At 40.9% G+C, this 27,002-nt stretch overlaps 6 protein-coding genes across 15 annotated transcripts; 1 reads left to right on the top strand and 5 right to left on the bottom strand.

The window, feature by feature from the left end:
* Window positions 1–16: 16 nt before the first annotated feature.
* On the bottom strand, window positions 17–6,824 carry LOC129580729 (uncharacterized). Its single transcript, XM_055471387.1, has 23 exons — window positions 6,430–6,824; window positions 6,257–6,307; window positions 5,956–6,055; window positions 5,758–5,811; window positions 5,504–5,558; window positions 5,366–5,425; window positions 4,774–4,924; window positions 4,576–4,671; window positions 4,335–4,493; window positions 4,101–4,189; window positions 3,891–4,042; window positions 3,630–3,772; window positions 2,665–2,886; window positions 2,464–2,514; window positions 2,261–2,363; window positions 2,071–2,124; window positions 1,877–1,991; window positions 1,570–1,816; window positions 1,308–1,466; window positions 1,103–1,139; window positions 973–1,024; window positions 577–728; window positions 17–483 (listed from the first exon to the last, which is right to left on the bottom strand). Exons 1-23 carry the CDS (start codon window positions 6,574–6,576, stop codon window positions 341–343), a joined length of 2,592 nt encoding a protein of 863 aa, XP_055327362.1. The 5' UTR covers window positions 6,577–6,824; the 3' UTR covers window positions 17–340.
* A 775-nt stretch (window positions 6,825–7,599) lies between these two features.
* On the bottom strand, window positions 7,600–23,557 carry LOC129580682 (mothers against decapentaplegic homolog 9-like). 5 transcript variants are annotated; one of them, XM_055471322.1, is made up of 7 exons: window positions 23,204–23,557; window positions 11,401–11,812; window positions 10,666–10,816; window positions 9,721–9,942; window positions 9,464–9,583; window positions 8,769–9,008; window positions 7,600–8,514 (listed from the first exon to the last, which is right to left on the bottom strand). In XM_055471322.1, exons 2-7 carry the CDS (start codon window positions 11,662–11,664, stop codon window positions 8,102–8,104), a joined length of 1,410 nt encoding a protein of 469 aa, XP_055327297.1. In that variant the 5' UTR covers window positions 11,665–11,812; window positions 23,204–23,557; the 3' UTR covers window positions 7,600–8,101. The 5 variants fall into 5 exon arrangements, with proteins under 5 accessions (XP_055327297.1, XP_055327298.1, XP_055327293.1 ...); XM_055471323.1 differs by lacking the exon at window positions 23,204–23,557 and adding an exon at window positions 22,204–22,266; XM_055471318.1 differs by lacking the exon at window positions 23,204–23,557 and adding an exon at window positions 12,043–12,535.
* Window positions 14,715–18,223, bottom strand: LOC129580683 (serpin B10-like). Its single transcript, XM_055471324.1, has 5 exons — window positions 18,122–18,223; window positions 17,281–17,905; window positions 17,019–17,086; window positions 15,158–15,964; window positions 14,715–15,075 (listed from the first exon to the last, which is right to left on the bottom strand). Exons 2-5 carry the CDS (start codon window positions 17,313–17,315, stop codon window positions 14,897–14,899), a joined length of 1,089 nt encoding a protein of 362 aa, XP_055327299.1. The 5' UTR covers window positions 17,316–17,905; window positions 18,122–18,223; the 3' UTR covers window positions 14,715–14,896.
* On the top strand, window positions 16,819–24,289 carry LOC129580685 (uncharacterized). 4 transcript variants are annotated; one of them, XM_055471330.1, is made up of 7 exons: window positions 16,819–17,044; window positions 17,289–17,501; window positions 17,851–18,076; window positions 22,577–22,930; window positions 23,219–23,423; window positions 23,716–23,835; window positions 23,921–24,289. In XM_055471330.1, the coding sequence occupies exons 4-7, from the start codon at window positions 22,617–22,619 to the stop codon at window positions 23,939–23,941; spliced, it is 660 nt and encodes a 219-aa protein (XP_055327305.1). In that variant the 5' UTR covers window positions 16,819–17,044; window positions 17,289–17,501; window positions 17,851–18,076; window positions 22,577–22,616; the 3' UTR covers window positions 23,942–24,289. The 4 variants fall into 4 exon arrangements, with proteins under 4 accessions (XP_055327305.1, XP_055327303.1, XP_055327304.1 ...); XM_055471328.1 differs by having other exon boundaries at window positions 17,289–17,649; XM_055471329.1 differs by having other exon boundaries at window positions 17,289–17,688.
* On the bottom strand, window positions 18,285–21,752 carry LOC129580728 (intersectin-1-like). Its single transcript, XM_055471386.1, is given in 4 exon segments — window positions 18,285–18,622; window positions 18,624–19,024; window positions 19,027–19,696; window positions 20,208–21,752. Coding segments are annotated over 4 exon segments (2,259 nt in total). The 5' UTR covers window positions 21,147–21,752; the 3' UTR covers window positions 18,285–18,373.
* An 83-nt stretch (window positions 24,290–24,372) lies between the features above and the next one.
* On the bottom strand, window positions 24,373–26,434 carry LOC129580684 (nuclear transcription factor Y subunit alpha-like). 3 transcript variants are annotated; one of them, XM_055471325.1, is made up of 7 exons: window positions 26,095–26,434; window positions 25,886–26,017; window positions 25,777–25,821; window positions 25,170–25,293; window positions 25,077–25,103; window positions 24,774–24,964; window positions 24,373–24,694 (listed from the first exon to the last, which is right to left on the bottom strand). In XM_055471325.1, the coding sequence occupies exons 1-7, from the start codon at window positions 26,209–26,211 to the stop codon at window positions 24,596–24,598; spliced, it is 735 nt and encodes a 244-aa protein (XP_055327300.1). In that variant the 5' UTR covers window positions 26,212–26,434; the 3' UTR covers window positions 24,373–24,595. The 3 variants fall into 3 exon arrangements, with proteins under 3 accessions (XP_055327300.1, XP_055327302.1, XP_055327301.1); XM_055471327.1 differs by lacking the exon at window positions 25,077–25,103 and having other exon boundaries at window positions 25,173–25,293; window positions 26,095–26,432; XM_055471326.1 differs by lacking the exon at window positions 25,077–25,103 and having other exon boundaries at window positions 26,095–26,426.
* Between the last annotated feature and the right edge of the window lie 568 nt (window positions 26,435–27,002).

Genomic DNA, 27,002 nt, shown 5'->3' with positions numbered 1-27,002 from the left:
CAAAGTGGCCTTGACGTCTTCCCATAATTTCAGTTTATATTTCACCTTGCACAATCAGCAAAAATTAAAAAAGTACTGTACTTCACCAGTTAGAGGAGATGCAGCATGTACGAGTACAGTACAAATATCAATCATTTCCGGTCAGTACTGCCCATCACGTATAAGTAGCAACTAACGATAAATATACTCTTATTGTCGGCGTTCACCACAAAGCTATACGTAAAGCCGAAGCAAGAAAACAAATTATACAGTAGAGCTATTTTCAATATGTTTACTATCATGCAAATTCGCGCGCGAATCAGTATCGAATGTTTGACAGTCAATTTGTAATTTAAAAATTTTAGGTGTGTGTTCGAAGAAGTCGGAATACTTCAGGGTAAACATATTTGTTGGCGTCGATACCCCAAAGGAAATCCAAATGGTTCCATTTTGCATAGGGCACTCGATACGTGTCGACAACGGAAGTTATAGTAGACTCTAGCCCTACGATTTATAGAAGAACTGGTTTACAATTAGAACCGGGCTGGCTTTTGAATTGAAAGTGCATTTTTGAGACTAATCGAGCCAAAAACTCACTCATGACATCTACCGGCGTAGCAAGCCAATCGTTGTCAGCATACATCAGTGCAACCGGCACCGTCAGATTATGAAGTGGATATTCAGGTGGCACGGGCGTGCCGTAGTTCTTAAGATTTTCTTTTTCAGAACCGAAATCAAACATTTGGCATCTGTTGAATATAGTGGTTAGATGGTTACGATCAGTATATCAGTCAGCAACGATCAGCGGATAAAAAATTAAGCTAAACCTGCCGGATAGTGCTGGAAAAACGGTGACCTCAGCCAATGCTCTATTGGGTTTTATGTGAAGTGCTTCCGTAATAAAAGGGAACCAATAAATTGTGCTCCGCATGCTACCCGTATTGGTAGGTTGTAATTTGTATACAGTCTTTAAACATCAGAAATCCGACTCACTTGTCACTGTGAACCAGCTGAGCGAAATGCAGAACGTTCTGTGTAGATGTTCCTGTGCAAATACGCCATTTAATTTTTAATAAACATCCTAACAAAAGCACATTTGGAGATAGGCGGTAGGTTTTCTTACCCGCGGGAGTATGAGCCAGATACACATCCAGTCGAGACTGGAATCAAATTATACAGTATTATAAAAAATCCTGTACATGTAGTTGCACTCGCCATCGCTGTTACGGTAAGTGAATATCTATACGAGTACTTCTAGGGTAGATATTAAATTCGTGAATGTCATCCAGTGTTAAAGCGTAAGCAGGACATGCAGTATTATATCGTACCGAGTTGGTTTGGGCAAAGTCGTATCCGCACAGCAAGAAGAGGACATTTTCGCAGATCTCGGTTGGAACAGGCTGTGCTTCGCAAAAGGTTTTTCCAAGGTATTTGATTATAGGATAGTCCGGGAGGAAGTCTCGATATCCGAACAACCGGAACATAAACTGCGAGACGAAGAAAGTCCGAGCCGAGTTTACTGCTAAGGTTTTTTACTGCAGTAGTACTACGAAAGAGCTAAACAGTCTATTTGTTTAACAGCGCACGCACCGCAAGTTCCCGTGAAAACGGAGCCAACAGCAACAAAGGAGGAGATTTTATATGGCCCAGAAATCCTACCGGCCCCATTGCGATAAACAGTTTGACCTTTCTGGCCAGTGAATGGTCCGAGGAAAATTTAGCGAAGCCAATTAATGTGCCTTGACTGTGGCCGATATAGACAACTTTGTCTTGACCGGAAACACGTATTGCTTCGTTAATTATTGCCGGTAGATCGTACTGGGCCATCTCATCAAACCTTCAGACAGCAAACTCCATTAATCCCATTCAGCTCTTTTTTAATATTTACTTTACTCACGAAAAGTCCCAAAATTCTTTTGAAGTTATTGGGTAAGTTCGATGACCAAGGCCATAAAAGTTCCCACGCATATTTCCCAGCCAAACATCATATCCAGCATCCGCCAAAATAAAAGCTGTGCAAACAAAACATTCGAATCCTGGTTCGACGCGACGAAACCTTCCCCACTACATACTCGCATGGTTATTTCTCACCTAGGCTTTGATGGGGCAGGTTCGTTATCCAATGAGCACTACTCGAAAGCAACCCTGCAAAAAAGTAATGATCTTTCAGAGGCAGAATCCGAAAATGCACTGGGAAAATGTTTTAATAATTATTAATTATCAGGCTCACTTTGTCTAGTAATGCAAATAATTCTACGGTGGTTGTGAAACAGCCTTTTACCGTGCTGTAGAACTATGACCGGTCTTTCTGATGGCTCTTTTTTCGATGTTTCATTTCGACCAAATGGAATCCGCTGAATGTATATCAAATAATCGTCTTCGGTCTGAAAAGAAAAAAATTTCGCAGTTCCATTTACAACCCTATGATTACGTATTCTGCCATTAGCAATCAAACTGGAAAAAAACTGCAAGACATTCACTCACTTGAATCCTGTATTCTTCTGCCGGATATCCATAATACCTTATAATTTCTGTCTATAAATTAAAAACACGTGCTTGAATCTACGCATACAAGTTCAATCTTTTATATCATGTTTCATTTTCAAAGCACGGGAATTCGTAGTCTTCGATGTTTGGACTGTCTGCCTGTATTAGCATCTACTATATTAATTTGGGAACACATACCACGTTCATCGATGCTTCTGGATCCGGTATATATTTGAGACCTTTTGCAAAAGTTTTCAAGTTACTGGTTTCATCACGAGCATTGTGGTTCTTTGGGAACAATACACTGTCAACTTCTTCCAAAGTAATAACCGTTGCAACAATTATTCCGAAAAGAAAGAAAAAACATCGCGAACGCTCCCCATTTTGCACTGCAAGGCTGTAGCCGGTTTCCATACTTCTTTATTAGTTAGCTATAGTACAAGAAAAAATGTGACTACTACTGTTCATTCAGAAATTCCAACAGGAACGGCATTAAAGTAATAAAGTTTCGTTTTTATATCCACGTTATAAACCAAAATATCAGTCTGGTGTGGCAAAGGCAAGCTAATGGTAAACTGCTAGGGTAATACTACGAAATCATACTGGAAAGTGGATGCATGGTTATCTCTGGCTTATCAGAAGCAAAACATTCGCACATGGTAGAGTAATGTAGTACTCTAGAAGTAGCGAGTTAATTGTCTATTATCTTTTGTTATACGAAGTGTGATGTAAGGCTACAAGGGGAACGACGCTTTGCTCTCTGTCATGACACACATGTCCAAAATTTTAATCAGATCATCTACAGGAACCTCACAGAAATAATAATATTCACAAAGTCAGCTCTTAAATTAATGCAGTTCAAAAACATAGGTCACAGCGCAGTATCGTCCGAAGGTGAGTTCAAATTCAAAATATTTTTGTAATGTACTTGTACACAATAACAACAAGCGTAGACGCATCATATCATACCATCTAATCTATCGGAGTCACATGATATTGAAAAATTTACTTTACATACAACACAGCGGCAGGATAGTATTTACAAATATATCACAGCAGGCCTAGGAGCAGGCATATTTAGTTTGTAAAGGGACACCGAAAAGATAAAAAAATTACTTTTTGTATTGTTTTTTGTTATCTTTCCACGTGCAGTCACATTTTCATCCCGAGTACTTTTTTACTACACGCAGTATTTCCTGGTACACGTATTTGTTGGCTTCTATGCCCCAAATAAAATCGAGGTGCGACCATTTATCGAACGGGACCTTGTACGATTCCACTAAGGACGTTAGTGTGCCCTGCAGTCCTGTAACAGAAAACTTCTACTTTGTACTGCGCGCTGGAAACCAAAGTTGCAACCGCGATTATGCGTGTGCCAGCTACATGCTGATGAATATAATATCTATATGTTAAGGTATCCTTACTTGCAACATCCGGAGGTGTGGCCAAAATATCGTTTTGTCCGTACATAAGTACCGTGGGAACCGTTATCGCCGCAAGGGGATATTCCGGGGGGATTGGCTGCCCGTAATGCTTTATATTCTCTTTTTTAGAGCCGTAATCAAACATTTGGCATCTGTTTGACCAAAAGGTAATCTTTGGAAAGAGTAACGCAATAAATTAAGCGAGATTACCGATCGGAATCGACTAGTTGAGCGAAATGGAATACGTTTTGGGTGGATGTGCCGGAAGGGTTGTGAGCAATGTAAATATCGGCACGGGACTGAAAAACGATTCGCTAAGCAGGGTAGAAGGTTATAAAGCAAAATTAATGTTTTTATGGTCACAGTAGAAAACAATATTTATGCAGGGCATCGCAACGGTCACAGGATTTGCGTTGCAACGCGTGTCCGTCTCCTTATAATTACATTGTTAAACTGATCATGGTCAAAACCACCGAAAAGGAAAATAATGTTCGCGCACAGTTCCGCCGGGATGGGTTCTATAGCACAAAATGCTTCTCCCAAATGGTTTAACCAGCTGCCACCGGGTAACAAGTCACGATCTCCAAAAATATTTAGCAGAAGCTGAAAATTAACACGCCACCATAAACTGAACACGGTTTGATATCTTGAAAAATTGCTATAATATCGCAAGGTCAGAACTCACATCGATTTGGCGAGCATACGGAGCGAGTGCTCGGAAAGGTAAGCTTTTCAAATGCCCCAGATATGCAACAGGTGCCAGGGCCACAAAAAGTTTAACCTAAAAGGTTAATAGTGTGTTTTCATTCGCTTATAAATGTTAAATGTTGAATATTAAATATATGCCGTACATTGAATATTAAACTGTGTATATTCGCAATACCTTTTCGGAAAACTCAGTATCGGTGGAGAATTTTGCAAATCCGACGAGATTGCCTTCGCTGTGGCCGACGTAAATTAACTGCTTCTGTTCACTTACTTCCAAGGCTTTGTTAATAATTGCCGGTACATCGTATTTGGCCATTTCGTCAAAACTGTAAGCCGACATACACAATAAAAACGGAATTTAAGTACCAATACAATTAATCCGCCGGGTATTGATCCAATAATATTGCTTCACTTTTAATTTTATAATGAATGTCTGTTGACAGAATTGGTTCAGGGTTGTAGTGGTTAAGCTCATTAAGGTACGAAAACGGCATAGAAAAGAAAGTAATTTTTGATATTGGAATTTTTATTATAAGCTGCCACGCGTTTGACAAAGCAAAAAGAAACCGAATTGGGCCTTTTGTTGTAACAGCTTAAAGGTCAAACACTACAAGGCAGTTCTGGTTTAGTCCCCTTCCAGCTAAATAATAAAGAATACTTTTAATCTGGTGCAGAGTTACTGTAAGTTATTCGAGTGGCATGGATTTCATACGCATTTAAGCCACAATTTTATAATCGAAAAGTGGTCGGGACCTTATTCCCTTTACCTGAAATCCCAAAATTCCGCGGAATCGACAGGGTATTTAATGTGTCCTCGTCCATAAAAGCTAAAGCCGATAGAAACAAAAATTCACCTTGGACTGAAACAAGGAAAGAATTTTTATTATCCCATAGCACTGACTCACTTGCCGCGCATATTTCCAAGCCAAACATCATAACCAGCATCCACCATTATGTAAGCTGCAGAAGACAAAAATTTATCGTACTGTTATTTAAAGTTTAAGTTCTTAAAGAAAAAGTGCTAGGTGAATTCTGCTGTCGGTCAACAACTAAAATTTCATCCTGGAGTTGCGAACTGATGCTGATGTAATATTATATTTTATTACCAGTCGTGACGTAGGAAGAAAACTACGAAACGAAACGAAACTCTGAAACTAACCGAGGCTTTCTTGGACAAGATTTGTAACGAAATTGGCAGAACACGCTTCCAATCCTGGCAATCCAAAAAACTACTGTTAAACGCCTTTGAAAATACATAAAGAAATATTAAAATTATAAACTCGGACTCTAATATGTATTGCACTAATTGCTCTAATATGTATCAATTATCGTATAAGTTTTTGATGCTACGCTTCACCATGTTGCAACACTACAACTGGGCGTCCAGAGCAGCCGGTTTTGCTCATGTTGCGACCGCATGGAATTCTTTGGATATAGATAAGGTAGCCGTCTTCGCTCTGCAAAAATAACATTGGAATTTTAAAGATTTCTTAAAGTTTTCTCAACGATTTCTTAAAATCAGTTAGGAATAGTTTTACGCTGGTATGTGAATCGGACTGTCCAGTGTTATCGCATGCAGTTATATAATATAAGCTCATGCACATATACTCGTATATATAGATATTATTATGTACGATCATGCTACATTGCTACTGTACCTGAATGCGATATTCCTCCACTGGATATCCATGAAAGGCAATAATTTGGGACTGCAAAATAGCACCGAAACAATTTTGAATCTCCCGTCAGTCAGGCTTAAGTTTTATTTTTCTGAATACTAGAAGTCTGCAGACTTTGCACACTTTGTTTACTGAATATTGCAAGCGCATACAGTGTTTAGTTTTGCTTCCGGATTAACTGCCATAATTTTTGCACGAAATTCCCCGTCCTCCATAACATTATGGAATCGTCGGCACAGCACCGGGCTGTATAAAAAGCAAGCCGTAAGAATGATGAGGACACAAAGTGACCAGTCCATGATTGCACGCTAAATAGTAAATACCATACAACGATTGTTCTACACCAGTATTAATCGATTTGTTGAGTGAGAAAAATTAATATTTCGCAATTTTGCGAATCTGCAAACAAGGGAAGGCGATGGGGTTACTGATCTGAACAGAACAGCATTTGTTGCATCAGAGAGAAACTGTCAAATACGGGGAAATGATGGCTTATATTTTGCAAATGTGTTTATTAACTACGGGCGAACAAAGACGGGATAATAACCAGCGCAAATAACTGTATCAAATTCTCAAAGCCAATACAAAACCATGTGATGGCCAAGTGTATAAACAAAGAAATCAAAAATTTGCGTAGGATAAGATAAAATTACTATTGTTTATTTTGGTGAGAGCACTTAGCCTGATTTCTGTAACACCGCAACACACATAACCGTAACATTAGCACGATTTTAACCTGTAACAGTGGGACATCAGTTTGGATGAATTAGCATACATCTTATGTGAATGCCAGATACTGCTTTCCATTACAAAATAGAAACTTTACCATATAATTTTTGTATTCACGAATTATGTATCGTTTTCCAGTGTCAACAATTACCAGTACCGTATTAAATTTACGATTAATACCGAGAACATTATGTTGAACGCAATATCGTTGCATGTTGTTAACTGAGTTTGCTGTTCATTTTTCGGTGACATACGAAAATACCTTCCTTTAAGTAAAACTCTGCATCCTTCGGATGTAATCCGCAAACCAGAGTTCAACTTTTAAGGTTTCCTGCTTTGCAAGTATTAGTAAATGTCAAGCAAGATAGCGATGCAACATGGTAGCACAACTCTTCCCCTCATAATTACACAATTTCCCGGCTCATGAAAAAAATAACGCAACTTGTTCGTTATAATTATGTTATATGTTCTTGTTATTCGTTCGTTATATGCGCAAGGAACTCGTCTGTTTGCGCTCATAAACTTATTGTAGCGATAAATAGCGGTCGAAAATGCGAAACCGTTTTTATTGGAAAACAAAAATTACTCGTACTTGTACAAAAATTCACCTTACCATTAGTATGTAAAGAAAGCGGTGAAACTAGTAAGTAACAATGCAGCAAATGAAACTACAATAACAATATTGCTATACGGCATAACATGCGCTGCATAGTATTGCATACATGCCAGCCAGTCTACCAGTCCACTTTAACAATTATACGTATTATGTATTATGTATTATGATGCACTAGGACCGTGCTGTAGAAGCACAGTAGAGAAGGAATGAACATCTATTTTTGGCAGTTTTGCTCATTCGTTCTGCACCTCGTAGAGCGCGATTCTGGCTGCGCACAGTATTATGTACAGCGCAAGCAAAACTTGCGGTAAGTGGCAAGACATTATTGATGCTTTATCAAGCTACGGTATTGAAATTAACGGCTGCTACATAACCATATAAAAGGAAAGATGTCAAAAAAGAAAGCGAAAAACTGGCCGGAATTACTGCTGAGATTTTCGTGAAATGGCTTATGGTTAGTCAATTGTGCTGGGTGATTGTTACGTGTCCGACTGCAGCATGATGGGCGGAGGTGGCAATTGTGTGAGGACTTTATCCAGCCAAATCATAGGAGCATGCAGGCGGATTTCAATCCAACAGGGCGTACTAGTGACGTCTTGCCGGTTATAATCCGCTCCCCAACCCTTAACGAAGCTGATGCGGATGATGCACATTTTCTGCAGTTCAAATACAGCATCATACGCATTGATCTGCGTCGATTCAGCCCGGCTCTGGAGAATCTTGGCGAAATTAGCTGTAGAAAATATCTTTTGTGACCTTTGATGCTGCAGCTTCACGATTGATGCTTGATTCAGCTGATGACGGACATTGCTTTCTTGGCTCTGAATGAATATGGAATGTTTGCTCAGACATTCCGCATAAACGTCTCCATTGGTGTAGTACAGTCGAACCCCTGAAACGCAGCGTTAAATCGATGAATTGTGCAAGAGGAATCACTGGAGATTAGAAAAAACTATTAAAAACATAAGTGAGCGTTTTCTCGCTGATTGAGTACGCGTATAATTTATGAATGCTTAACACAAACCGATTGAGAGAAAAAATTCAAAACCACTGCAGCTTATACAGTACACTGCTTAAAGCATTAAGTTATCGAGAAAACGTACATAGATTATTAAGGAAAAAAGGAAAAGTAATCGTTAACGATACCATGTCGGATACAACGTCGCGTATTTTCAATGACAGAATTTCTTTGAAGATTGGATAGCAGCCCCAGTGAGAATCGCTTCCCATTAACGGTTGGATCGGTGAAGCCGTCCACATCGATGCCATCCGGCCCCGTATAACGTGGAGCATTGAATGGTTCCCCAACGCGCGCATTCAGTTCATAATACTGGATTGTGCACCACATTTCCGTTTCCTCCATTGGAACCATAGCTACAATGTCATCTATAAAACAGGAGAAAATTACCCTAAAGCAAAACGAATTTCCATTTTGCAATATTGGGAAGTACATGCCAGTGATGTCACGGATGTCAGTAATATTTACCTGTACATGTATATTTACCTATACATGTACAGTCATAGCACCATTGAAGGCTGTTATGCGCCTTTACTGATACTATGGTACAGTACATAAAAAGTGCTTTTTGCTGGCTGACTGGCAGACCCTGGCCCCGGTATCATACAACCAGCAATGTCTAGCGTCAGAAATATTTTCTGAATGTACTTTCTCGCCAATGAAGAAACTGAGGATTAAGATTCCTTGCCTGAATATATGTGCGCAGGTTTTCTGCCGCACACATTTTTTTAAATGCACGAGTAAAAAATATACTATACTTCAGCATATGTAAAGAAAAACTAAACCATATTATTTTGTTTTATGTCAGGCCGCGGCTCTGTACCTGGCTTTATATTCGGTGCCGCTTGTGTGCTGCCCCCCATTTCTTCGTCAAGCAGGTTATGCGATTGCGGACCTGTGTAGCAGTGTGGGCTATATGGCTGCGAAGATGGCGAAGGAGGAACTGAAACGTGTACAATAAGCATTAACAGCGCCATAAACGTACACTAGTATTAGTACTATATATAGCAAATGCTGCAATATGCGCTTGCTTGCTTGCTTCAATAAAAATTTTCGAAAAATATCGTGCAAAATCCTTACAAGAGAATCCTCCATTGGTAAGTGGACTGCTTGACGTGCTTTGGATGGGGCTAAAAACATGCCGGTTACCAGCCATATCAGGACTGTGAGGCTCGCCGTACGTAAAGTTGCGTGGAATGGTATATTCTTCATCTTTGAGCATTTGATGGAACAATGGCGGATTGGCATGAGTTGGACTGTATTCATCATGTCGCGGCACCAAGACAGGGGGCATTTGAGACACTAAAGAAGGAGATCGTCCAAATTGCTGGAAATGCACGACTATGCACAATATATGTCAAAGACCACTCGATTCTAATTAAACGGTCAGGGACGTTTTTTTGTGATACTTCAATAATTTACCTATCGAGAATAAATCGTACTATCAATTTTAATGTGAGAAAAATAGCAGCTATACTAGATACTGTACATATATAAATTCGTTCGCATTCTTGTCACGCTTTGCGTAACTAAATGCCAACCCGAGTAAAACATTAGGTGAACGGATGTGTCCCAATTTTGGCCGCTAATATTTAGCTAACGTTTTTTTGTAAGTTGTTTTACTCGGGCAAGGACATCCACAGACCTAATAACACAATGATGACCCAAGCACACTACATGATAGTATACTGTGACCGGAGTGTATGGAAAATGGAGTCCGTTTAACGATAATGGCGTTGCAACTAATAAGTAATACAGCTACACAGAGAAAGTACGCTTTTATGCTTGAGCTGGAGAAAGCTGACCTTTAGCGGAATTCGAACAACCACATGATTTCCGCGAAAAAGACTGAAGACTACAGTGCATGCATACAAGCACGTACGGTAGTTGACTTATAGTTAAAACTTTGAGCATTTTAACTGCATGCGGTCGCATTTCGATAAATGTCAAGGGATATTCACTCGAATGGACTACTTCCGTCGAGCTAGAACCTTTTAACCAACCTAGAGTTGGTTTCGGACCTACATGATTGACTTTCGATCCGTTCATAATGAAATGGATTTATGCAGACGTCTTTATTGGTATTGTTCTCAAAAGGATTCTGGCAGCTCTGCACGGCTCTCAGTTCATGATGATTTTGTAAATCTGGCCACCTCCACACACGGCAGTAAATTACCTGAAATACATTAAAATCGGAATTTTCTAGAACAGAAGTACCCAGTAGTATTTTTCTGCCAGGAGAATCGAGGCAGCATTGTATAAATGCATAATAAGTATATATAAGCTTAAGTGTGTATCAATGCATGTCAATAGCATATGTACATGTATATGCACATTCATAACACTCTAATTACTGTAAAGTTACTATAAATACATACATACGAGTATTACAGTTAACGAATATTTATGTAAATTATGTACTAAAATATAAAGGCATTCAGCATCCGTCAAATTATTGTCAGTGCCTTAATCATCTTCAATTACAGCACCTCAAGGCGCCCACAAGATACTTTATATGCGCCACATTTAAATGGACCAGGGCTATGGCAGAGAATAAAACCACTTCTTATTCATTTCACTTCTATGAGCCTAATAACAAACACACTTCTGACTTTAACTTTAGTAAAAAATCCACAATAATGTTTCATAATAGTCATTACGTTATCCATTTAAAAATCGTGTCCGTCATACCTGATAATGTTCACAAACAAAATTTCACAAACAAAACATAATACTAAGTACTGCAACTGTCACACGTACATGTGGTAGTCCTTTTCTGTGGCTAACTTGCAAGCGTCCATCCTGTGATCTGGGAATAGTAATACATTTGGAATTAGCGCTTCGTACTTCCAGCGCTCGATCCAAATCCTCCATTGCACCCTTTCGGTTTTTTAGTTTCTTTACCAAGGCATCAATGGCCTTGGCCGCCCATGCTTCGTCTTCGTCTCCCTGCCGCCATCCCAGTAAACGCCGGACAGCTGAACTAGCGCGATTATGCCCATCGAACCAGGTAGCAAAGGACATGATTCGAAATCTTGCGGATTTGCTGTCAATAGACGTATCACATGCAACCGTGTTGATGATGAATTATTCCAGAGGTTGCCGAATGAAGGGATAGTTTCAAGCTTTCAGCCAAACTTATATCCGCGGATCAATTTAGTTCCGCTCTGAACTACAGTAAAAAGAACAAATAATGGAATGTATATTTAAGATAACGCTGATCATGTGACCGGTGGAAGCAATTATTCCATATAAAAATTTTATGTGTGCAGCCTGTAGGTACCGCACGGTACATGTTTTACAGATATTGATTTCTTGCATTAAGTACTTCTTCCACTAGCAGAGATTTGCTGATTTGCAACCAGGTTTATAGCCGTGACAGAATCGAGCACGAGTACCTACATATGTATCTCTCTTTACACGGCACTACGAAAGCTTCGAGTAGCGGTCGGTACGATGATAATCGAACCGGCCATGGGCTACGCATGATCAATGGATGCTCACACAACAACCACAAGCTGCGATTGTCATTTGCTCACTTGGTCGTTATTAATGCTGAACAATAAGGATATGAAAAATCAGAACAGGATTAACAATTATTATTTTCGGATACATCATACGTGAAAGTTTGAAACAGTATCTCCCAGTTTTTCACAGGCTTGGTATTTTGTGGCGCGGTTGCAGACCGTTATGGCTCGAAGGAAACGGTCTGCCGGATAATTCCGCTGGTCACTTATTACTCATTTCAGTCGCAGATTTAGTAGTCGCTGGCCGACAAGTGCGCCGTGGAGATTGAACAGACATCTATCCCCGTGCTCATTGTTATCAAAACATTTATGAACAAAGAACATTTAAGACAGGGTAACTGATAGAATTTAACGATTCTTGTCGCTCTTGAGTCTTGACAACGACGACTGGAATGAGCAGCAGAGTACATGCAGTTAATGCTCTCCGCAAACGGGCCATACCACTATAAGTGGATCCTTTTGGCTCCAGTTTGTCGCCGCTTGCTGTTTCTCTCTGTTTCTGTTTGGTTTAACGACTTGAAGAGAATGTTAACAATCCGTAAAGATTGCAGTATTGGGAACGAGTGGCATTTACCATAGCACTAACCACTAATGAAGGCGCATATTAAGATTGCGCTTTAGGTACGCTAACAGTCATAAAACATTTATCTATCTTCGCGACAGGCGGCGTCGAACGCTTTGAAAGCGCGCGCTTATGTAAACATCAGCCGGCCAATCCTAAGCCGGTGACCACCAGCGACCGTGCCGCCTTTTATAAGGCATCACACAGCGCGTCTGACCACCGTTTCGGCCGATATGCGAAACGATTATGTCCACCAAACGCCATAGCCTATACGGTTACCGCGTTATTACAGCGCAATCACATGTGCCATTGACGCACATTTCGTGCTTCATTGGATGCTATTATAATTATTATAGTTAAAAATCCTATCCTAAACAATATTATAATATAACGTTACTAACTGCTTATCCCGGAGAAGTGGATATTTACTGTCTGGTAATATAACGTAATGAATTAAATACTGTACGGTAACACTAGTGTTTTACGACTTAGCTTGTTGGCGAATAATGTTGTAGAATGTAGGGAAATAACTTGGTTAAGTAATTCTAATAATTACAAAACCTATTATAATAATTATACTGTATGTACTGGAATAGTTATTTGCAACCTATATTATTTATTGACAATTCGTTGAACGACAAAAAAGCACAGAACAAAAAGGTAATACAGAAAAGTTGACACAGAATGATAATTAATCAAAACAATTGCAATATATCCTCGAACAAACAAAACAAAAAATCATTGCAACGATTCATTCAAATCAGCTGGTGCCGATTCCAGAGCTGCATTACCACCATAATATTTACTGCTCTGGCGGTTTTCAAAAGAATGTTTACTAGCAACTGCAGAAAACCGCTATAATAAAAGTCACCAGAATAGCTAAATGAAAAGCGTATCAACTGTGGCTTGGTGCATGGTATTCAAGTTTCACCGTTTTTCTTGCAATTACTTCTGAGTCTCACATTACAGAGACTCTCTAGTCAATTGGCCAAATGCAAAATGGGGAAACCATGGCGCATTCTCTTTTGGTACCAATAATTTATCAGGAGAATGCGCTAGGAAAACGAGCGATTAAAACCACGAGCGATTAAAACCTGAGTTAGGAAAGTTTTTAATCGCTCGTCTTTTTAATCGCTCTGCTAACAGAGTGATCAAGAAATTTTGCAAATTTTCTTGATCGGCCAGCTTCTTAATCGGTAGTGATTAAGAAACTTCACTAGAGTGGCATCAGCTAGCCAATGGCAATTGCGTAACGAGTTCGAAGTTCAGACCAACTTCTTAATCGCTCAGACTTTTAATCGCTCGTTTTCCTTAGCGCATTCCCCTGTATCTGTCCGCTACCGTAACAAAGGTACCGTTATAAGCCTGTAAACTTACCTAAGTAGCTAGCCCCGTGTGAATGGGGAAACCATCTTCGCTTTCTATTGTTACCGGTACAGTCTGTCTGCTACCGCTATACGTCTACGCGCAGATGGTAATAGTAAATAGTATGAATTGCACAGACTAAGTAACAACGAGTAGGTCGGTCAAAGTCCAGTAGGCCATGTTAAATCCGAGATCTTGTCGCGAAGATGGTTTCTGTCTGAGACACTGGAATTCTCTGAAGTGGATGTACCTGTCCTGGTCTGTATTGTATATAACAGACCTTCATTTGTGCTATGCATTTACATGGTTGCTAACTTTCGGCACTTTTTAAAGTGCTTCTATAATGTTTTTGTGAAGACATATCAAAATATAAAACGTACGTACATACGCACGATTACATGAAGTACTCAAAGGTCGTACCCCTACAAAAACTTCTATAGAAAATATATTAAATAATAGATAAAAATATCGAGGTATTTCAGTACGAGCTTTGCGAAAATCTTCATTCTTTCCTCCAGTAGCATATATATTTGACTGAACAGGCACGACCTACGTTTTGTCCTGGTTCTACGCGTTTTAAATTCTTCATTCTTGACCATTGGCTAGCCCTGAAAGTGATAAGTAGCACGTAATGAACACTTTTATTATGCAAGCTAACTGTGTGCGGCAGTCAACACGCATGCGTGCAAAAATGTATAGTATCTTTCGAAAATGACAGGACAGACTACAGACAAGATAATATGGTAACTGTGTTGTTGATTAGGCCTTATGAGTTATGAGTATGCTATATGGACAGTATTTTCTAAGCAGATGGATCAGTAACATGTCCAAAAAAAAGAATAGCATTGGTTGAATGGTGTCGAATAAAAATGATGGAAGGCCGATCAGCGATAAATTCAGCTCTTGTATCGAAAGGAAGACAACAGTTGATCATTGTTATAACCGTTGCTGCCGCCGCTTCCGTTCCTTTTTCGTTCACATCTACGGTAGGAAGACAAAGATTAGATCACAGACAAATGGTTGGAGTTTCCTGCTATTTAACACTAGACAACATACCGCGTACCGATAAATGCCTTCTGCTTGACCTTATCGATACATAATCTCTGCGCGGAGATTCCCGAAAAGTCGGCTACCATTTCCAAGAAAGCAGAGGGCATGCCCAAATCTTTCAGCATTTGTTCCATCTCCAGATCTTTCTCTAGGCAAAATTTTGAAAGTTGAACAGTTCCATAGGTAACTTGCGACATGTTCTGAATAGCACTGAATAACTTTGCAGGTGTTAACGATTGCTGCAAAATTTTCAGTCCATGGTCAGAATCCTCCGGCAGAACAGCTTCATCAGGCGAATGAAAACAAGCCGATAGCAAATGCTTTGCTTTGTTTTGGATTTTTTTCTGCCCGGGCAGCACAAAATATGCGCTACAAAGATCTCCGGAATACGACAGCTGCAGGAATTTGGCTCCTCCTAATTCTTTACTTTCATAATAATTGCACTCCTGTACGACATGCATGGTGTCTCCCATAACAACGGTACTAGCTACTGTCGTAAATGGCTTTTTTATGGCCCGCTCTTTAATAAATTGTTTTTCCCAGTTCGCTTTGAAATATAGTGCATTGACCAATATTAGTCTCGTCTGATCGTTGACATCGGATGGGGAAAGAATATCGCGAATCTTTCCCCTGGTGTGCTGCATCACGAACTCGTTCACACGCGCTACTCCGTCATCATCGTTGTCTCCGTCAGGAACAAAACTAACGGATTGACATAGCGCACCGAAAGAGTTCTCAAACTCACTGAGATATGATTCCCTGATAGGAAAATGTTTTTCCACAAATGCTCCGTTTACCATATGATTTTTGTATGTTGATCCTGTAATAACAAAAAAATTCAGTTTTTCAGAGATTGTAAAAGTATGGTTAGCTGAGTCAGCTAACCGAAGAAATTATCACCAGCTTTGGCTTGGGGATAATTATATCTAGATTGTATTATTAGGATGCAGGGGGTTCCATATTGTGAGAAACAATTCGCAGTCCGCGAACGGCTCCATAGATCATCATTCCGTTTGCTGGAACCAATGTGCTACCGCTCTCTATAACCTGCTATGACGTACAGTAAATCGATCGATATCCTCACGCAGCGTATCTAGGTCAAGGTAAGGGGGGATCCATAAATTACGTACGCAGCGAACCAGGGAGGGAGGGGTCCAAAAAGTGTGACAAGCTGTGACGGCCTCGACGAACCCAGGGGAGGGGTGGTCAGCTCCATGTATTACGATTGAACGAACCAGGGGAGGGCTCAAGCAGACGTGACGGACCGCTACGAAGGGGGAGGGAGGGGTGAAAAAATCGTGGTTTTCTGCGTACGTAATTTATGGATGCCCCCTAATATGCCGAGCTGCTGTAGTAAGAGTGCGGCACCAGCTAGCCGGTAGGCGGTAGCCAAACCTGTTTGAAATGTGTATTGCGTGCACTTTAAACGCTACTTTAATCAAATTTTAAACTATCTTACAAAAAAATACCGAAACCGAGGATGTACATAACCAGAAAACAACGATAAATGCCATAGCAGTCAAACCGGCTGCTGTTACGAATAATTAATCCGAACACTTCCGTCCAGCTGAAATTATTGCAAGTAACGTTCGCCACCATGGCGGTCAGCCCTTAATACGATTTTACGATTACATACAGTAGTAGGGTTGTATCATTTATCCTTTTCCAGCGAGGAGTCGCGTCGCGCCAGTTTCAATTTTCAAATGTTTTGTTCTACAGAGTACAGTAGCTTCTATCTTGTTCTTATTAATTAATAGCTTTACAACTGTCAGGTGACTTGCTGGAAAAATTTGCCGAAATACTTGCACTGAAAGGGCGGGGGATGGTTGATGTCAAAGGAGATCTTTTGTGAGAAAGTGTACTGTGGACTGTACCTGTATCCGGTGCTCTTAGTAAATCGGTTAGTGAGTTCTCGTCGCTTCTCGCACTTTTCCTTAGGTTGCTGTGAACGTAAGAATTGTGCGGTAAGCGAATGTCACTTAATCGTTTATACCTTAATATTTGCCTTAATATTTAAAATCCAACCCAGTAACCCAAGTTAAAAAAATCTCGTTTGGCTGTCGCAGATATGTTAGCGAATTCGCAACTTTGTACAGGTATATCACAACACGATGTTTTATCGCCGACCTTGTTTACCTTTCCAGGTTGTGGCGAATGTGGGTTGTTGACATAGTTCACTATATCTTGAATTTGTGACTGGACCGTTTCATATGTCTTCAACATCGGTTCGTTGGATTTACAGGAATTGTTGGTATTTGCTGAAGTCAGTGGAGTGAAATTCCTGTTCCTCATGGGCGATCATCTCCATCATGAATTTCCTATCAGTGCAGGCAGACCAGATACCCAGTGCCGAAAAGGTAAAGTATCATGAACATTTCTTACACTGCGACCCAAAGATGGGATAATCGATCAGTCTACCGCGCGGGATTTTTTCTTAAAATCGGGTTTATCACACGATATTCTAGCAAAAATCTGGGATGCCTCCTGGCTGATTCAGCGGTCTAGGTGTGGTGGCTGTCACTGTCAGTAAAGGCACTGAATTGAGTAGGAGTACAGTACTTGTAGTTGCAAACCGCGCACGCGATATTTACAGTAATGTACTGATATGCTTTCAATAACAAAATTAATAATTTTAATATCGTGGGAAAGAAAGTCGGCACGTTAATCTTCGCGTACTTAAGCTGATTGTAGTTGTATCATACGTAGCACTGCAATGTTGCAAAGCCACAGCAGATCCTTCCACCGGAAAAAGTCTTCAGCTCTGGAGATGCATTATGAACCCATATAGCGGGAGCGATGCGTGCCAAGCAAAAATAAACAAGCGATCAATACGTCGATAGCTATGGCTATCCTACCCACTACGTTCTTCAAAAATGCTTAACTCAAACTCAAAGTCAATTTACGCGGGAAAACACCACGACTATATCTAAAGGTAGGTAGAAACTGTAATTTTTATTATATTCGTTTTACTACTTACAAGTTAGTAATCCGCGCAAAATATCCCGACATACACAAATACTGGTAGGTAAGTGGTATAAAATGTACAGCAGGTATGTATTAGGTACACGGGTAAATAAATGCTAAGCTCGTTGAGCCAAATGTTTTTGTAAACCAGAATAATTTATATAAACGGTCAACCAAAACCCATGGAATTTTATTGGCATGGTCATCTGACTACAAAAGCAAAATCAACACAAAAAACTGCAAACTGTACAGTAAAAATCACAGACTAATGCATAGTCATTAAGGGCATCACCGCGGGAAGCACAGAAGACTCGGGTGGGAATAACTGTATATCGATTTTGACGACTAGTTCACCCGACATCACTTCCTGCAACACCAGATTTCTGCTTCTTGCCATATTCGAGCCTTTTGTTTGCTTGTGCATATTTTTCAGTCTCAATTCTGTCCGCCCTAGAAATCCGTTGGCAGCGAAGGAATTGTAGTCAAAAACGCTGTTCTTGTGATCCCACAGATACTTTGCAAAATGCATCACAATGTACTTTTCGAGCACTTGGACACAGGTCTATTCCTTCCACCAGGATAAGTCGGCAACACCCCACGGGAGTATGTAACTTGATAGAACGATTTCTTGGTGAATTAATCTGCTTTTCCATTTCGCTGAAATCAGTAACGGCTTTCTGAAAATGTTTATTCCAAGATTTACACTCGTTCGCGGTGGGGGCTTTTAGCAAGATACTGACGGAATGGGGAAACGATAAGGCAAACGTGTTTTCATCCGGTAATAAAGCCACTTTGCAACCGGACAACAACAACGGCTTTTTGTACAGTTTCAGCATGCAGGTTGTCCACTGGCGCTTTTCAAACGTAAAATTTCCCAGACTGTCCACCAACGGGCGTGGTGGTGTAGTCAAAAGAAGAAATCGTTGAATAAAAATCCAACCAATTCTCGGCCGCTTTTTGCCTTCAAAAGACTTCCGGCATAAACGAGCGACCGAGGCCCCATGAAATTAGTCTGCGAAGTAAACTGGAGATTTTCCGCAAAGCTATCCATGTTGACTTGTTTATCCAACCAGTCTAAGCGTTCCGTTAATTCTGTTGCGCGCACTCCTTCATTCACCCGGTCACAGAGCAGTTCGCTTTTCCGTAGCGCTTCCTTGAGATCAGCACAATCTGGATGATGTTCGGGTGTTAAATCTAAGATGCGTTTGATTAACAATGGATACTGCGTCATCCGCTGCATGGGCTTCATATAAGCTGCCGCTAAGGGAAGGCCCTGCATGTGAAGATCCTGCGAACATTGCCGAATCACTTCCGCAAAAGTCGGGTTTGCTTCTGTTTTTTCTCGGATTAATTCACCCATTTTTACTTGACTGCTGCAGAAATTCATGTATGGGGTGATGTTGGTTAAATATTCGCACAGAATATCCCCGACAGTCTCCAGTGCTCCGTCTTCTGTCAGTTTGCTGCGTACATTGAACGCCTTGACCAAGGTAGCGGTGCAGTCGATGATATCGCCCACACCGAAAACAATTGCTGCAAAGACAAAACAACCACCATGAATCAAACAAGTATGCATTGTTATATAAGCCTGCTATGCAGGAAGTCACCGACGCGGAGAATGGTAAATCTCCTGTTTTGAGTTAGTTAGCGGTAGTTATTGTCACTTGTCAGCTGTGTTGTTAACCCAGAAATTAATGACCAGTCAACTGTCGCGTGACGACAAATACCCGCAGGCTTCCTACATATTTCGACGAAGATTCATTTCATATTTGTTAAAAAATGTTATGAATCGTACTACTACAAAGAATTGTAACCGGAACACCGCGAATTACGTAGCAAAAGGTCATGAATGGAAATTTAAGTCAGACACATTCAAAATCTTTTTTTGAACAAAATAGTGAATACGGTAAACCTGTTAAAAAAATTGGATCTGTTTCCAAACAAGTAAATTTATAAAATGACTAACAATATTTTATTCCAAAATTATTGCTGCTGCTGTCAAAGTTATATATATTTTTCCGTATACTCATAAAAACCGTTGAGTACAAATAAGCAAAAAACACGGCAACACAACGAGTTAATAGTATTATAGGGCTTACACTCAGTTCATCCTCAGTAGAGGCGTGGCGTTTTTTCAGAGCAAAGGAATAAACTTGCACCACCGCGGTTATTAGGTTCAAGTATTTTTCCTCGGTGCCAATCAGCTCCCGAACGGCCAACTGACGTTTCGGACTCACTTTTACCACGGGCGGCGCCGGTTCGGCGTCAGGTTGTTTCTCCATCTCAGAATTAAGCCTCAAATAATTAGCCGGAACCAACCCGCGTTCTCCGGTTCGACTGCGTCCCATGTACCAGTCATTATCGAGCCCATCAGCCGGGATTATGTCAATAAGTTCGTGCTGATTAAACGATAGTTCATCCGAATTTTGGGCGGCATAGGGATAAAGAGCTAGTGCCGAACGAACGTTCTCTTCCTTCACCAACTCAGATACAGATTCGCGGCGATCGCGATTTTTCAAAGGCTGACAGAAATTAGCTGGAAAATAACCTGTGTTGCCGAGGGAATTCTCTCCTAACCACCATCCATCAGTGTGCTTTTCTGTAGCCCGAATAATATCTCCTTCTACAAAGGAAAGCTCATTCGCAGTTTCTCCGGTGTAGGATGCGATGGCCAGTAACGTCTCTTCGTCTTCCGCGATTACAGAATACGAACTTCCGGAAGTGGTGGCTGTGTTCAGATTCTCGATCAGAGTTCGCTTTTCTTCGAAAGCCTGACACAATTCCCGGTTTACTGAAATCTGTTTGGCACCTTGCTGAACCAACGAACGAATATAGCCCATTTTATCTCTCATTGTTTTTCCAAGCAGTTCAATACTCACTTCATTAGAGGCCGCAACATTTCTTGAGCGCTCCAGACGGCCCAGCGTTTGTGCAATGTGGCTGTCCAGCGTTGAAAACGATGTTCGCCTCACAGGTTCACTTGACCGGAGCTCATCATTAGCAGCACGCAATTCTGTCAGCAAATGCTGCTTCTGCATCACATCGCTATCCCATGTAGAACAAACTGTTGCGATGTTGTTAATTCTCGTCCTCAATTCATCCACCTCATGCCGTTTCTTTCGTACCGTGCCGTTTATTTCCGATAAAAATCTCAAATCCGCTAACCTCGTCTTATTCAGTTCACTGAGGGTGTCTTTGTACGTATTTCGTTCGGAGCGAAGCTGCTGTACATCTCTGTGCAGCTGTTGCACTTCCTTCCGTTTCTGCAAAATAATCTCCTTGTATCTCGCAACATGATTAAGTCCATTTGTTGTCCGATCGAGATTTATTTTTCCGGAATGCGCCGGTAAAGACGGCTGCAAAACACTAACAGGTGATAGTGGTCGTACTGGTAAAATAGGAGTTTGAGATAATTTAGGCAAGACATTTGTGGAAATATGTGTACGGGGTTGATCACAGCGAAGAAAAATCGGAATGCTCGAAATACTGCCATTTTTGGGGGGTGATGTGCTACGCAAAAGCGGTGCGCTAGTTTTGACGACAGGTGGCAAGGGAGACACACTGAGCTTGGATTGACCATTCTGCGCATTTTTCGATCGTTTATCCTGACGGATGGCATTAACAACATAATAACTGTATTGCGGTGACTCTCAGATCGCTACATCGCAGCCTCGCAGAACGGTCCAAAAGCCATAAAAATGGCAAGCGGTCTGAATCAGACCCATTCTTCCCTGCAAACCATCTTCTGTGACGATCCTGCAGCACGGTCCAAATCGCCTTTTTCAACCGGTAGGTATTGGTGTCCTGCAGCTCCCTGCTCCCTTTCAAAAAAGACGCAGGGAAGGGCAGGTGTCCTGCAGCTCCCTTCTCCCTTTCAAAAGTCACAGAGAAGGGCAGGCCAGCTACCCTTTGCTCTACACGCGCTTTTAGCGGTTATTGTACATCAGATCTGTTGGTGCTGATGTGCTAAACGCCTGCTATGTACTTTGCATATTCGCAAGCTTCTTTCAAAACGCAGCCTTTTCGGATCAGCCGGCAGAGAGCTGAGATGTAGCGGTATGCTGAGATGTAGCGATCTGAGAGTCACCGCAATACAGTTAATGCATAGCCACGCAGAACTCATTGAGATCCAGGAATCCATCCTTATCACGATCAGCTACTTGCTAACTTTATGACTGAAGTGAACACACCACAACACTGAGCGAAGAGCCCGATTCAGTCGCTCTCGCATGCGCGCCATGCCGCGCCCACTAAACAGAAAACAATGAACGGCTATAGCCGTCAGCCAATCAGAAGCGAGACATAACGGACACGTAATGATGTCGTAATCCAGGTGGCGTAGCGTCACTGGCGTGAACGCTAGTGATCCCGCGCTCACACTACTAAAGCTCGCTACGCATCCTTTGTTGCCACTTTCCGCACTGCAGGGCATCCCATCGCATTGTGTTTAAAAAGTCGAAATTTGTAGAAATGTATAAAGTTTAAATCTTCCAAGTCCTTTTGGTGAAATGGATCATAATCTGAGCATTGAATCTGACGGCACTGTTAATCAGTCTGCATCGCTGGAGACATCAGAGGATCTCTCGAGTCAGAGTTTTAATGCAGATGTGTGTGAAACGCTGCGGAACCTAGACATTCATGCAACCAGCTGTCGATTGCTGGACATTCAATCTGTTTCAAAAACTGCTATTTGCTTGGCCCTGTGTGCGATGGCTGAGCGCGAGACTACTGTGGATCGTGCAATTTTTAACGCCGAGCGAAACCTTAAACATCAGGAAGAAATGCGCGGCGATTTAGAAAAGCGTTGCGGAAAGGCACTCAGGTATGTACGGTACATGACACTTCCATAATTATTTATTTACCCCTGACATAACGAACTATCCACTAGGCCACTACGCAGCTTCGCTGTGTTACATCACTGATGTAACACCATCGAGACAGGAACATACATGTAACTTACATGTATGTTCCTGTCTCGATGGTTTCTCGTGGCCCTCTTTTACACTGCAAGTAGTCACTGTAAACAAACTACAGTTTTAACACCGAACGATAAAATTAACGTTGTTCACTACCTTAAGGAACTAACATCGCTCACCGTTGATCTTTGTAGAGAAGCGGAAAATGCTCCGGTTTTGATTTCATTTGACTCGAACCAACACATCAAATTTTTTGCGAACGACAAAGATTCGGGCGATAAAGAAAATATACGGGATATTGTTTCTCCAGGCGACAGCCATGAGCAGATACGCTCAGTTTTAAATTTTCGTGGATATTCGGAGGAAATTGACCTTGACAACCTGGAAAAACTAAAAGAGGTGAAATAGCAAACGCTAAATAAACAGTGAACTGGCATAGCATTGCTGAATTTTTGTGGCAAAAACTACTCATGAAGATCTAGAGTAGCGTTTTTGTGCAGAAATTTAAGAGAGTATACTCAGTAGAGTCAGTACTGATACAAGTACTGTACTGATACAATCGTACTAAAAATCTGATGGAGATGCTTCGAAGCTTATACCAATGAAGCCATCACAGTTTGTGATTCACAAATTATTAACTTTATGATTACTCACTTTTCTTGTGATCCTTAAATCCTTTGTGTGCCTGCAGAAAATTCGTGATCTCCAACGAAAGCGTAATGCACTGAAGGAGGACTTACAGCAAAAATATCGCGGTCTTCCTGCGAATATGAAAGAAGCGCGTGCTGTTTTTGCCGCGAAAGCTGAAGAGGTAAACTGGTGAAATGAAATGATCAGTTATGCAGGAGGAGTGTTACACAGTAATAATCCTTCATTAAATTAAAAATTTGTTTTAGCTGTCCAAGCCCTTAAATTAGCGATTGGCAAGGAGCGGTCCCGCATCATATTCATTCATTTATCAAGATTATTAAAGACTGACTGAGAAAAGGAGCTGTAGGCTTGCAGAAAAACAGGAAGCATGCTTTTTATTGACGATAGGGAATTTTTATTTTGTTAAATTAATGTGAGCGTTGAATGCCGCTGTAAATTATTCTTATCACAGATTGGAAAGATTTTGATAAATACATGTATGTATTAACCAGTTTGGCATTGTGCGGCGAAGTTGGTGTTTAATTGTGGATCGGTTGCTTTGTACAGTACTTTCGTTCACGATAAATTGCGGTCGACTTTCTTCAACTTTTTTTTGTATTTTCCTCCTTGAACAATACATGTCCAAAAATTTGAACGTGTTCACTTTTGTTTACTGTTTACGTCTAACGTAGTCAAATTACAAAATTATACCAATGGGTACCAACATGTATTTACTAATATAGCAATATACAAAATGTGCTTCTAAACGAAAAACGTCTTAGCTCATGACACATCAAATATAAAATTTTACAAGTACAGCATAATAAAGCGCAGTGCATAAAAACTTCAGACGATAGTCAGAGAACTTGAAAGTTGCAGTGAGAAGAGTCAACACTGTTTCAGATAAAAACCATCCGCAACGCCGATAGGATCAGTATCCGCTAATCTCCGTCGCCTGTTTTTGAGGCAGACGAAAAGCGACCTCCTTCTCCACGCACTCGCTTCACAGCGTGTCGGTGCCGGGATTCATGCAAGTATTTCTAAAGGGTAACGCAAGTATTCTTTCTGTCCTTTTCATCGATACTATTCATGATATCCGCAAAAATATGCACAACTTACCTGACGCTCTTTTGATATAAGACCTTGGGCTTCTAGTTTAGCTCGAGCTTGACGACGCTTGAGAATCCGATGGTACTGTTTGGCATTCACATATAAAGGCTCGTCTTCTTCCACTTTCGCGGACGTTCCAACCGTCAATCCGGAGAGATCCACCTGGCCTCCGCCGCCTGATAAATGAAAGACTTGCTGGCCTGAAAACAACACAATACAATAACTTCGCACGTTCCAACACATCGCTTAGAAAATACAACACTTTGGGTAGGAAGCCTAATTTAATGAACAATTCGAAGCTCAAAAGCTGACTTGGGAATTCCAGCCAGCAGTTCTTCCCTAAAAGACCACTTATCATCAACAAAACAGAATATCCAAACGCAACGAGTGCTCCAGATTGCTTACCACCAGAATTAGCCACATCATTAAGATTCGTCAGAAGTCTGGCTAAAAAAGGTTGGCCATCGGTTGTCTGGAGATTTACAGGTTGTGTTGTCCCAAGGTTAGGTGTTCCAGTGGTTATAAAGTACTAAAAAGACAATCAGATTTTAAGTCATATCTATATAACCCTTCTAGAATCGAACAGTTGTTGCGCATAAATGACAAGTCAGTACAAGTGGTCATAACAGCGAAAGAGCCTCAAAGAAGCAACTGACTGCTACAATTGTCTACCTAATTATTCTACAAAATAACAGCTTGACTGTAATAAAATTCTTAAATGCGAATGTTTTTTTCAGTTGATGCCAAACTGAATTCGGAAACACCCAGCGACGTATTTTTGACTCCTTAACTTCGAAAAAAAACAGTACTTATTAGATCTCCGTGTGCGTTTGAAACCGGGAACGCAAATTCACGAATTGCACCACAAAATCTGTGCTTCAGAGTCCCGCAGAACAAAACTTGCTCTGCTACAAATACAATTATAATTTGCATATACTTCAGATTACTATTCATTGTCAGTTAAATAAACGAAATCAGTCGGTACTAGGCAGAGCTGCAGAGGAAGACGCACCTGTTGCCCATCCGATCCAATTAGCGTTTGGCCTGCTGTTAACACCTTTAAGACGAATGCCGTGTTAAATGAACAGCTGAAGTTCTGAATGAATTTTCCCATTAGGTACCTGTCCGGGAGAAGTTTGGATAGACACTGTGGTAGGATTCGTAGCAGTGGCTTGGGCTGGCACCGCTTGCAGGATGAACTGCTGGCCGTTTGCCGTGACGATCTGAGGCTGACCACTGGCTGTGGTTAGTACCTGATGGAAACAACATTTGCATAATGCGGGAAATTCAGAGGATCAACTGAGCAAGCGCAAAGATGATGAATACAAACTTGAGCCATAGCGTTGGTCGAATAAGTAAGTACTGTCAGGCCGCAGTTAGTGCAATTAGATGTGCACAATGTTAAAATCGCTTTACACAGGACCAGTATCAAAGAAGAAAGTAACATCCACTCAACAAGAAAGTAACATAACACACATCCGGTACTACGGTTCTCCGACAACTTAACAGCCCGCTAATCCTGAGGAAATCCGATTTGAGGAACGTTTCTTTTGAAGAACTTTCAATTGGTTGGTAAAGGCTGTGCTAGAACTTGGCATTCGCTGATATGGGCTGCGATGCTGCCAATCCACGAAAAGCATGCCGATATAGGTAGGTAGCACAGTAGTAAAGGTTTCGCCACAACCGTCAACCATTGCGCTGTCTGCTTCGCTGGGGCAACTAAGTTAGGGGCCATCCATAAACAACGTAACGCCAAAAAACGCCGATTTTGACCTATCTCCCCCTACATAATACGGGCTGTTGATGTAAAATTTATAAATCGCCGATGGAAAGTAACGATTACGATATGTTGTTTTTTTGGACCATCTTTGGGTTATTTTTATATTTTCCCTTTGTGATCAACAGTGATATATAGAAAAGTGTCAAGTGCCAAATTTAGGACAATTACGACTTACGTGTACGATTATTCTTTGTACTTTGCAGAGTACAGTTAAGTAATTTTCTAGTAGCTAGTAGAAGTATGGATTCTGTTTAAAACTGCATAACTCCATAAAAGCGAGCTGCTTCCGGTGCTTCTTTCAGTTCTTTGGTTATGCCATTTACTATAACCGTGTTCGTTTTCTGGTTCATAATAATAGTAATTCGTATTACGAGAGCAGATTGTAGTCGTATGCAGTGCTCGTGTTCAGTTATCTACAGTTGGGTATTTTGGTAAAAACAGTTTATAGAATGATCATA

This window comes from Paramacrobiotus metropolitanus, unplaced genomic scaffold, assembly GCF_019649055.1.
Source record: "Paramacrobiotus metropolitanus isolate TYO unplaced genomic scaffold, Prichtersi_v1.0 Parri_scaffold0000004, whole genome shotgun sequence".
Taxonomy (NCBI): domain Eukaryota; kingdom Metazoa; phylum Tardigrada; class Eutardigrada; order Parachela; family Macrobiotidae; genus Paramacrobiotus; species Paramacrobiotus metropolitanus.
The sequence above is the reverse complement of the archived record's forward strand: the minus strand, read 5'-3'. Positions and strand labels throughout refer to the sequence as shown.

Coding starts and splice junctions, on each gene's coding strand:
- LOC129580682 (XM_055471322.1), bottom strand. CDS start 11,664: ATGTCCTTTGCTACCTGGTTCGATGGGCATAATCGCGCTAGTTCAGCT. Junction 9,584..9,720: donor TACCAATGGAGGATTCTCTT/GTAAGGATTTTG, acceptor TACACGTTTCAG/TTCCTCCTTCGCCATCTTCG. Junction 8,515..8,768: donor GCGACGTTGTATCCGACATG/GTATCGTTAACG, acceptor GCTGCGTTTCAG/GGGTTCGACTGTACTACACC.
- LOC129580729 (XM_055471387.1), bottom strand. CDS start 6,576: ATGGACTGGTCACTTTGTGTCCTCATCATTCTTACGGCTTGCTTTTTA. Junction 5,812..5,955: donor AGTTGTAGTGTTGCAACATG/GTGAAGCGTAGC, acceptor TTGGATTGCCAG/GATTGGAAGCGTGTTCTGCC. Junction 1,817..1,876: donor AAAGAATTTTGGGACTTTTC/GTGAGTAAAGTA, acceptor TGCTGTCTGAAG/GTTTGATGAGATGGCCCAGT.
- LOC129580683 (XM_055471324.1), bottom strand. CDS start 17,315: ATGTCAACAACCCACATTCGCCACAACCTGGAAAG. Junction 17,087..17,280: donor ATTCGCCACAACCTGGAAAG/GTAAACAAGGTC, acceptor TTACGTTCACAG/CAACCTAAGGAAAAGTGCGA. Junction 15,076..15,157: donor CAAGCAGAAGGCATTTATCG/GTACGCGGTATG, acceptor TTCCTACCGTAG/ATGTGAACGAAAAAGGAACG.
- LOC129580684 (XM_055471325.1), bottom strand. CDS start 26,211: ATGTTACTTTCTTCTTTGATACTGGTCCTGTGTAAAGCGATTTTAACA. Junction 25,822..25,885: donor TCCAAACTTCTCCCGGACAG/GTACCTAATGGG, acceptor TTCGTCTTAAAG/GTGTTAACAGCAGGCCAAAC. Junction 24,695..24,773: donor TTATATCAAAAGAGCGTCAG/GTAAGTTGTGCA, acceptor GTTACCCTTTAG/AAATACTTGCATGAATCCCG.
- LOC129580685 (XM_055471330.1), top strand. CDS start 22,617: ATGGATCATAATCTGAGCATTGAATCTGACGGCACTGTTAATCAGTCT. Junction 23,424..23,715: donor ACCTGGAAAAACTAAAAGAG/GTGAAATAGCAA, acceptor GTGTGCCTGCAG/AAAATTCGTGATCTCCAACG. Junction 23,836..23,920: donor TTGCCGCGAAAGCTGAAGAG/GTAAACTGGTGA, acceptor AATTTGTTTTAG/CTGTCCAAGCCCTTAAATTA.